The following is a 10134-nucleotide window of genomic DNA, read 5'->3' as shown; positions in this document are numbered from 1 at the left end:
GACCTTTGCACTTGCTGTGCCTTCTTCTGGAACCCCTTTTTCCATGCATTATGTCTCTCTCCCTTCAGGTCTTTGCTCACATCTTGCTCTCGGAGGAAGGTCTTCCCCTACCAATCTGTTTGAAATGTGAAAATTGCCATTACATACCCACACACTCGCACTCCCTCCCTCCCACTCATTCCCTCCCCGCCTTCCCTGCTTTATTCGTTGTCTATCTGCCCCTACTAGAGTGTAGCCTCCATTAGGGCAGGGATTTTTATATATTTTCTTCATTGCTGCATTCCTTGGATCCCAAAATAGCACCTAACACGTAATAGGTGTTTAGTAAATATGGAGTGAATGGCTATCTTGGCCTTTCTGATCTGCACCATTGTTCTTCATGGCCCTCAGAGTTCCAGCAAACCTTTATTGAATATCACTTCAAAGAATGAATTAATCTGTTCCTAGACACTAAATATGGTCCCTTCAAAGAGTGTACCAGACACATTTGGATAAACTACAGATCTTCAGCAGACACGTCAAAGACTTTCAGAGAAATAATACTGCAAAGCCTTAGCCTTCTGTGAGTCCGGCTAATCATTAATGAAACAAAATGATGTCTTTACTTGCCATTTTTCTCCTCCCCCCGACATCTCTCCTGGCTTCCTTTCTGCAGACTCACAGTTTCTTTTCTTTACAGACTATCTCTGGGCTGAGGAACTGGCTCTAAGGGTGGGACAGTTGTAGCAATGAATTGAGGTGTATAAACTTTTGGTTTAGCTCTACTCATCAGAGAGAACAAAAAAGCCATCAGAAAGAGTGGAAGAGGGTGGATTCATTAAGCGTCTTCCAACCTTATTTATCCAAAGCTAAAAGCTGCGGCTCAGGGGTGACCTTAATTAGTATGGCTTTCTAGTCACTGCAGGTCGCAAGGCGTGGGTTGGTGCCTCCTTCTGTACCAGCTGGGCTGTATGGACCATATGGACCATACGAAGTGACGCTGTCTGAGTATTTTGTTTTTGTTTGTTTTAAGAAGTAGACCTTCCTTTTAGGGTATAAAATGTTTCCTTTTGCAGAGCACTTAGGATGCTTTGCTGTCAGTGTTCTTCTCTCCCTGGGTTCACTTTTGTCCTTGGGTTCGTTCGTTCTTCTCCGCCAGCATCTTGAGCTGCTCATCAACATAGCACTTGGCAACCTCTGCTTCATGCACCGCTTTCCTCACCTCTGCCCACCCTCACTTACAAGCTTCTTGAGCACAGGAAGAGTAGGGGTTCCAAAAAAAGCTCAGTGAAAAAATAATAAAAGAATATGATTCGTTCTCCTCTTTTCATTAGTGATTTGGATTGCTAACTTCTATTGGACCTAAGTGTGTCACATTCTAACTACTCTTCTCAGATGACCAATGAAGAATAGTCTCATTTTAACTTCTTAAGAAATTTAGGCAAAAATATTTGCAGAATCCTTACTTATGACCTTGATTTTTTTTTTTTTTTTAATTACATGTTAGCACAGTTTAAATGCTTCTCACGGAGGCCTGGCTGGAAATCCCTTCTTTAGCTTTATTTTACAGAGCGTATTTCTTTAGCGTATTTTATTCGTTAGTGTATGAAAATTCACGAAAAAAATTTAAGGGTTAGAAAGCCATGAATTTTCATAAAAACTCATCTTTCGTTAATCAGAAATGTCCCTTAAGCCAAATAATTTCTAAATCCTGCTTCGGAATTTGCTTCTGTTCTGTAGCACTTAGACTGATCAATTTTCAGAAGTTGTAGGAGAGAAAATAAATTCTGTCTCCAAACGATGTTTATAATCTCAAATCTAAATTAAAACATGTCGATTCCACAGCAATAGTCACTATGGAAATAGAAACATATAGGCCTCGATTCTAAATCAAGAGAGTGTTTAGCTGGGTGGTATATATTTTCCATCATGTTTTTGAAAAATCTGTTACAGTGTATGCATTTTCAAAGGCTTGGATTTGATAAGCTTCTAAGAAATTGTACATGTGTGGGTCAGATTAGAATTAAATGTACTTTGTATACTTTTCAAATGTGGTTTATAATGTCCTATCCCTATTAATGAAAATCCCTGTTGAATTATTAGACTTACTTTATGGAATTTTAAAAAATACTAAAGAAACATATTTGAAATCCATGGAAGCTTCCGTCTCAGGCAGATATGCCTACACATTATCTCCATTCAAATTCTACTAAAATTCAAATCTTGTATTAAGAATACTAACAAGTGTAGAATGGATTTTAAAGAGTTTAAATAGAATTGCCACTCACATCTCAATTTACACCTAATCATCAAGCTTTATTTAGTTTCAGAAACTGTTTAAAAATATATTTGCTGGGGCTTCCCTAGTGGCGCAGTGCTTGAGAATCTGCCTGCCCATGCAGGGGACATGGGTTCGATCCCTGGTCCGGCAAGATCCCACATGCCACGGAGCAACTAAGCCCGTGCGCCACAACTACTGAGCCTGTGCTCTAGAGCCTGTGAGCCACAACTACTGAGCCCGCGCGCCTAGAGCCCATGCTCCAAAACGAGAGAAGCCACTGCAGTGAGAAGCCTGCGCACTGCAATGAAGGGTAGCCCCCGCTCGCCACAACTAGAGAAAGCCCGCACGCAGCAACGAAGACCCAACACAGCCAAAAATAAATAAATAAATTTATTTTAAAAAATTAAAAAATAAAAGCTCTCCACACACACACAAATATATATATATACTTGCTAGTTTAAAAAAATATCAGCTTAAAAAAAATCCCAAAGGTAATAATAAAAATAATTTACTCTGAAGGCATATCATGTAAAAAAAATTTTTTTAAAGTTACTTAAAAGTTATAGAAGTTAAAAAAGCTTTTTTCCCTTTGTTTAGCTGAATCAATGTTCATCCTTTTCAACTTTTTGTAGTAATTAGTCAACAAATATTCTTCAGCCAGTATCTGCATGCCTACTACGTGCTAGGCGATGTTCTAACATAGAATGTCACTTCTCAAATAACAGAAAACAAACATATGCTGTGATCATTTTGCTTTAAATAGCATTCGCCAAGCATATAACTCCTTTACATAAAATACATAATTCTTCTCATTTAAAAATTACATCATTCCTTTCTTTCAAGGAGCTCAAAATGTTTTTAGAGTCAAAACAACTATCTTCACATTACCCTCCTGAACTTAAAGAAAACCAAGTCCTACCTCCCTTTTCCTGTACCAGGCTATGCCTTTCTAAAAACTACAAACAGAAGGAGTGATTATACACTCCTTGGTGAAGAGAGAGTGATACAGCAATTCTGCCCGTTCCTTGCCCAAGTAATCTATCATCAATTGCAGAATGAGGGTGGCCTAGCGTCCCCTTTCCCACAAAAAGATCTGTCAAAATTTAGTCTTCTCTTTTTCCCCTCTTTCTCTGCAAGCCTTAGATTAGATCTGCATCTCTCCCTCTGCTGATACTTAACCTCAGAAATCACCTGCTTCTATACACTGTGCAGTACCATGTAATGAAATAGGTTAGCCCATCTTGTGTTTGTGTTCAGAACTTTAGCCATTTGGACATCTTTTTAAGTGTACAGCTTGTCTTGTAATTAGCAGAATGCTGAGATCTTTCTCAGTAGCAGCTGACACCTTATAGTCATGCCTCCAAACGTTTTGGGGTTGATGACGTGTGAAATTCAGATGTATGAGAGTTTTTACCTCTTTTTTCTAATAGAGTTAACTTAGGCATCATTTTTTTGGTCGACCGTTTCTGCTCTTCATTCAGCCTCACCCAGTTGGCTAGAGTACCCCTAAACTTCTCAGAGACTTATACCATTAGTGTTTTTCTCTGATCCCATATCAACTCATACACTTACTTCAGGTTTTTCGAGCTGAAATGACCAGCTGTTTTGGAGTCACACAGATCCACTCTTAGTTTAAGCTCACAGATTACTTCATCAATAATAGGAAGTTTTGTCTAAAACTTTGAAAAGGTAATGTATCATTTAAGAGCACTTCGCTGTAAGTAACATGCCAGTGGCTTAAGTGATAAGGAAATGGATCATTTCACGTTGTCAGAAACTGGGAAGTAGGAGCCTCAGGTCTGTTTCTGTGTGATTGTCTTAGATTGGTCCTCCTCTATGTGAAGTTTTCCTTGAGGGTGGTAGAAAGATGCTGCCGGGTCCCAGCCTCCTGTGCAGCTCGAACAGTGTCCAGATGAACCATCTTCTGTCTCTTAGGAGCAGGAAGCCCTCCTGACTGGCTTACTCGCCTACTTCATTGCCCAGAATTTTATCACATGCTCATTCCTAAACTAATCAATGGCGGGGAGTCATTGGCCATTAGCATGACTGGTTTAGGTAAAATGGAGTACATCACCTGGAACTACCAAGTAGGGGTGGGGCAGCTTCCCTGAAGTGCTTGAGGCTTGGTAAAAGTTGACATCTGAATAAAATCAAGTTGCAGTTAAGAAGCTGGTGGAGGAAGCAGTGTTATAAATGTTAGTTAGCCAGCCAAATTCACTAAGTCAGAGTGACATTTTAGACCTGATGGATAATTTCCCCCAGGTGAGCAAAAGGAAGGCTGAGGTGTGATATACGTATCTGTTGGATCATGGGGTTTTTTAATCCATGTCTCAGCACAATAAAAACAGTGGGTATAGATTATTTAATGCTGGAAACTCCCACTTAATACGAAGATAGAACTTGTCTTGAAAAAATTTAGCAGTATGTACAATCAATGTGCTTTGTAAGTTAGCAATTGTAAATAACAACAGAAATAAAGCATTTAATAACCTGTGTCCCAAGTTCAAAATATTATCAATGGAAAGAATTAATTAGCTGAAGTCATCTGAATACATTTTATAATTTGTTTTCCTCTAATTTGATTTGACATTTATATTAAACCCAGATTTTGAAAAAAAAATGTTTTTGATGCTACTTGGCATATCTTTGTACTACATTATGTGTTGCTGTAGAATTTACAAGATCAACATTTAGATGTCACCAGAGAGACATATATCCTTGTACTGTGATAGACATTATCAGGCACTCCCAAAGTAGCAGCAGCTATTTACATTGAACTTAAATAGACAACTATGGAAATGTCAGGAAGCAGTACATTTTTGGAAGTTGGAAACATTGAAGAGAATTAGGCTTTTCATTTTTGATTTGCATCAAGTGACCAAAAAGTGTCTTTTGTGTTAGAATGGGTCTGTATGGGCAGAACAAAGACCAGGTAGTTAGAAATCTTCACACCATGCATCCCAAACCTTTAGAGCATCATGAAAACAACTTAGGGGCTCATCCCCACCATTCTTTTTACCTTCTATTATCTAGTTTAAAAAAAAACACAGAAAATATGAAAGCATTATACATAGCTAGGGTAAGAGTAGATTCATGTCATTTGAACTTAATTTTGTATTATGAAAAAGTTCAAGCATGTACAAAAGTAGAGAGAATAGTATAATGAACCCACATATGTTCATCACCCAGATCCAACAGTTGTCAAGATTTGTGCCATACCAGTTTCATCTCTTTTTTGGCCGATGATATTTTAAAATGAATCCCAGACATTACTTCATTTTACTCTCATATATTTCAGGAGGGTTCCCTTGTCTCCACATCCTCTCCAGCATTTATTGTTTGTAGATGTTTTTGGTGATGGCCCTTCTGACCGATGTGAGGTGATACTTCACTGTAGTTTTGATTTGCATTTCTCTGATAGTGACGTTGAGGATCTTTCCACGTGCTTTTTGGCCATCTGTATGTCTTCTTTGGAGAAATGTTATTTAGATCTTCTGCCTAGTTTTTTGATTGGGTTGTTTGTTTTTTTGATATTGAGCTGCATGAGTTTTTTGCATTTTTTGTGGACTAATCCCTTGTTGGTCGCTTCGTTTGCAAATATTTTCTCCCATTCTGTGGGTTGTCTTTTTGTTTTGTTTTTGGTTTCCTTTGCTGTGCAAAAGCTTTTAAGTTTAATTAAGTACCATTTGTTTATTTTTGTTTTTATTTTCATTACTCTAGGAGGTGGGTCAGAAAAGATACTGCTGCGATTTATGTCAGAGAGTGTTCTGCCTATGTTTTCCTCTAAGAGTTTTATAGTAACCGGCCTAACACTTAGGTCTTTAATCCATTTTGAGTTTATTTTTGTGTATGGTGTTAGAGAGTGTTCTAATTTCATTCTTTTACATGTAGCTGTCCAGTTTTCCCAGCACCACTTGTTGAAGAGACTTCATTGTATATTCTTGTCTCCTTTGTCATAGATTAGTTGACAATAGGTCCCAATGAGCTCTTTTTTTAAAAAAATATTTTTGCATTTGGTTTATTTGAAACCTAAAACTTTTATTTATGTGTCTATATATCTGTGGTAAGTCACAATGCAAAGTAAATTTCTTAATGTGGGTTGCAGTTAAAAACATTCTGGAAAGTTATTGTCGAGGTCGTTGACAGATTTTTGTTGGGAACTCGAGCAAACTTTTTCTTCTTGTAGACAGGCAGTTTCTATAGATGCCAAAAGATAGCATAAAGTTAAAATTTCTGCCATCAATTGCTTGTTTCTTCTATGTGGAGCTATGAAAATGCTTTGGCTCTTTTTTTTTTCTTCTTCTCCCAAATGAGGTATCAGAATTTTCTTAGTTTATGAATACACAAGCTATTCATTCAAAGAGGCTGTTGATTTGATTGTTTGCAGGACTTCATTAAGTAACTCAGGCTAGAGGAGATGCAGCCTAAGGTTTGCAGTCTTATTCTTAAGCAATGGATTTAGAGCCTTGTTTGCCACTAAAAAAAAAAAAAAAAAAAAAAAAAAAACATTATTTGGGGCAAGGTCAAGTGTTTAGTTATGTGATATATTTATATTCTGTTCATCTTTCTCCAGGTCAAGAAATTAGGAAACAGCAAGAAACAGTTTTTTTTTTTCCAGCTATTGTGTTCTCAGAAGTCAATTGAAATATTAGCATTCTACCTTTCCGGCCACAGGACCTTCACATGTGCTGTTGCATTTATCAAGAGGAATTAACTTCCTTACCCACTGCTGCTTCTCCTAGTTTTTTTTTTTTCTTTTCTTCCTTTAAATCTCAGTCTCCCCTTTCCCAGAAAAACCTTCCATGACCTTCGTAAGTCATATTCCCCCATTATGTGCTTAAACCACTGTGGGCCATTCTTTTGTAGAACTTATTAGTGTTGCGGGTTTACATTTCTCTGTTGCAGTAATCCATCTAATATTTCTTTCCCTTCCTCATCTGTCAATTCCGTGAGAGTGGGGGTTGTCCTTGCTCATCACGGTAGTCTGAGAACCTAACACAGTTGAGCTCAACACAGGTTTGATGGGTGAATGACATGCTGACTAATGGACTGAATGCTGTCACCATAAAGTAGTTAATTATGCAGGCTGAAAACATCTTTATAATTAAGCATCCTTGTCTTTCAACTTTTGGTTTTTTTCTTGGAATTTCAAAGAAATAGGGCAGGGGTGATTTAACAGGTGCCATACTCAACCTCTGTTGTTTTTCATGATGCCTGAAAGAATATAATGATTAAAAAAAATAAAAGAATATACCCGGAAGTGCTGGTGTTTGTAGCTGGCGTGATGGCTTCAAGGTTACTCCATGGAGCTGGAGCGCTGGCCGCGCAGGCCCTGAGGGCCCGCGGTCCCAGTGGAGTCTCCGTGGTGCGCTCTATGGTGTCTGGAGGTGGTGTTCCTACTGATGATGAGCAGGCCACTGGGCTGGAGAGGGAGGTCATGCTGGCTGCACGCAAGGGACTGGACCCGTACAATATGCTCGCCCCAAAGGCAGCCTCAGGTACCAAGGAAGACCCTAATTTAGTCCCCTCCATCACCATTAAGTGGATAGTGGGCTGCATCTGTGAAGAAGACAACAGTGCTGTCATCTGGTTCTGGCTGCATAAGGGTGAGGCCCAGCGATGCCCTAGCTGTGGAACCCATTACAAGCTGGTGCCCCACCAGCTGGCCCACTGAGCCCCTGCACTAACTCACTCAAAATGTGGTGTAAAGTTTCTTCTTTCCAGTAAAGACTAGCCATTACATTGGCTTCTCCTTCCATAAAAAAAAAAAAAAAAAAAAAGAATATAATGATTTTAGCAGGGCAACTTCTGTATATTGTGAAAGGGATTTATAGACAATGACTGTTTGGCAAGGCTGCAAGGGAATGTAATGATTTCAAATACATTTTAAAAATGTGTAAGGTCAATCCCAGTCATTGAAGAATTTCCCATAGTTCTCAAAGCTACAAATTATACTAGAGAAATGGATGAAGGGTGTGGAATCATTGGATAAAGTCCATGAGATTTAGCCTGGTACACAAGCCTGTTCACAGCTTGCCCCAGGCAGCCTCTCTAGTCTCAATTACTGCCACTACTTGCCTCAATCTTACTGCTCCAACAAAATAAACTTAATTGTTCTTAAAATATGCCAAACAATTTCAGGTTTTCTGCTGGTAGTTCCAGTCTGAACACCAACCCTATCCCAATTCACTCAGCTAATTTCCTTATATATACTTTAAAAAGTATATGTTCTTTTTGTAAATTGCCTGTGAAATAGTAAAGTGTTACATAAAAAGATGAGATCCCCTTGGGCAATTTACTTGCTTTTGTGCCCTCCAACATACAAAAACATTATTTCCTTGTGAGACATGTAGTCATCCCTGTGTGTACACGTTTTGAATAGAAATGATATAGTGAATAATGCTGCGTACAGCCTTTTTCACTTAAAAGTGTGTCTTGGAGAGGTATTGATGTTGGTATATGCAGCGCTCTCTCGTGCCTTTTAAGGGTTGCATATTATCCCATTATCTAATAGATAGTGAACTTTTTTCCATTTCTCTGCTGAGGATATCCAAGTTGTTCCTCATCTTTCTAATACTACAAACCAAGCTTCAGGAAGCATTCTTGTATATGTCTCATTGTCCAGCTGTGTGACTGTTTCTCTAGAATATAAATGGAAATGTTGGATCATAGGGTGTGTGAATTTGGGGGTTTTATAGATACTGCAGAATTGCCCTGCCAAGTGACGGCACCTCCTTACACTCATACCAGCAGCATGTGAGAGAACATTTTCCCCGTATTTTTACCAACACTTCATGATATCAAACTGTTAAGTTTTCCAATCAGATGGGTGAGAAATGGTATCTTGCTGTAATCCACATTTCCAGAATTATTGTTGAGACTTGGCCTTATTTCCTACCTTGGGTGGTGGTTGTCATTTCCTCTTCGGTGCCTCTTTTACTTCCGGTTGCCCTGTCCGGCTGCTTGTTTGGGCCCTGGTTCACTGCTGTGGCTTCTCAGCTTCTCTGCTCTCTGTTTCTGGCTCGTTGCTGGTTTTTCCTCTTGTTTTTGAGCAGGGTTATAGAGATATTAACTTCTTTCTCTTTCAATTTCTTCAAATAATATTCCTCAAGTGCCTGCTAGGTATCAGGCATGCAGTAGGGGCCGATGATAGGGTGGTGACAAGACAGAGTCTCTGCCATCGTGGAGCTTGCATTGCAGTGGGAGAAAGAGACAACGTATAAAGGGTATGTAGTACAGTGTCATGTCCGGTGAAGATAAGGCAGACAAGGTGATGAAGATTATGGGCATAAGGGAGGGAGAGTCTTATTTCGGAGCCGGTGGTCGGGAAGGCCTCTAATAGGAGGTGAGATTTGAACAAAGACCTGAATGAAGTTAGGGAGAGAAGCGCCTTCCCAGGAGATGCATCATCAGCAAGTGCAGAAGCACTGAGGTGGGAATAAGGATTGGGAAGGAAGTTGGTGTGGCTGGAGCTTAGAGGTCAATAAGCAGAATGTAGGAAATGAAGTTGAAAAGGTAGCCGGGATCCAGATCATGAAGGACTTTGAGGTCCATGATAAAGGTTTTAAAATTTTATTTCCAGGGTTAAGCCTTGGAGGTTTGCGGCTGGGACAGTGTCACTTAGATGACTCTGGTTAGTGGAAAGGGGGACAAGTGTGGGAGTGTGGAGAACAGTCAGGTGGGTATTGCAGTAGTCAAGGCGAGGGTGTCCGGGATCATGGTGACAGAGGCAGTGAGAAGTCAGATTTGGTACATATTTTGAAGGTGGGGCTAGCATGACTTGCTACTGGATTATCTGTACGTGTGGTAGGAGGGGAAGAAGAAGAGTTGGGGGTGACTCCAAGAGTTTGGCCTAAGCTACTGGAGGGCTAGTG

At 39.5% G+C, this 10134-nt stretch overlaps 1 protein-coding gene across 1 annotated transcript; it reads left to right on the top strand.

Moving 5' to 3' along the window:
* Positions 1–7519: 7519 nt before the first annotated feature.
* Positions 7520–8011, top strand: LOC309828702 (cytochrome c oxidase subunit 5B, mitochondrial-like). Its single transcript, XM_082664221.1, has one exon. It carries the CDS (start codon positions 7545–7547, stop codon positions 7932–7934), a length of 390 nt encoding a protein of 129 aa, XP_082520347.1. The 5' UTR covers positions 7520–7544; the 3' UTR covers positions 7935–8011.
* The last annotated feature ends 2123 nt before the right edge of the window (positions 8012–10134 follow it).

Source organism: Grampus griseus (genome assembly GCF_964374135.1).
Source record: "Grampus griseus genome assembly, chromosome: 10".
In the NCBI taxonomy this organism is placed as follows: domain Eukaryota; kingdom Metazoa; phylum Chordata; class Mammalia; order Artiodactyla; family Delphinidae; genus Grampus; species Grampus griseus.
Note: the sequence above shows the minus strand (reverse complement) of the source record. Positions and strands in the feature narration are given on the sequence as shown.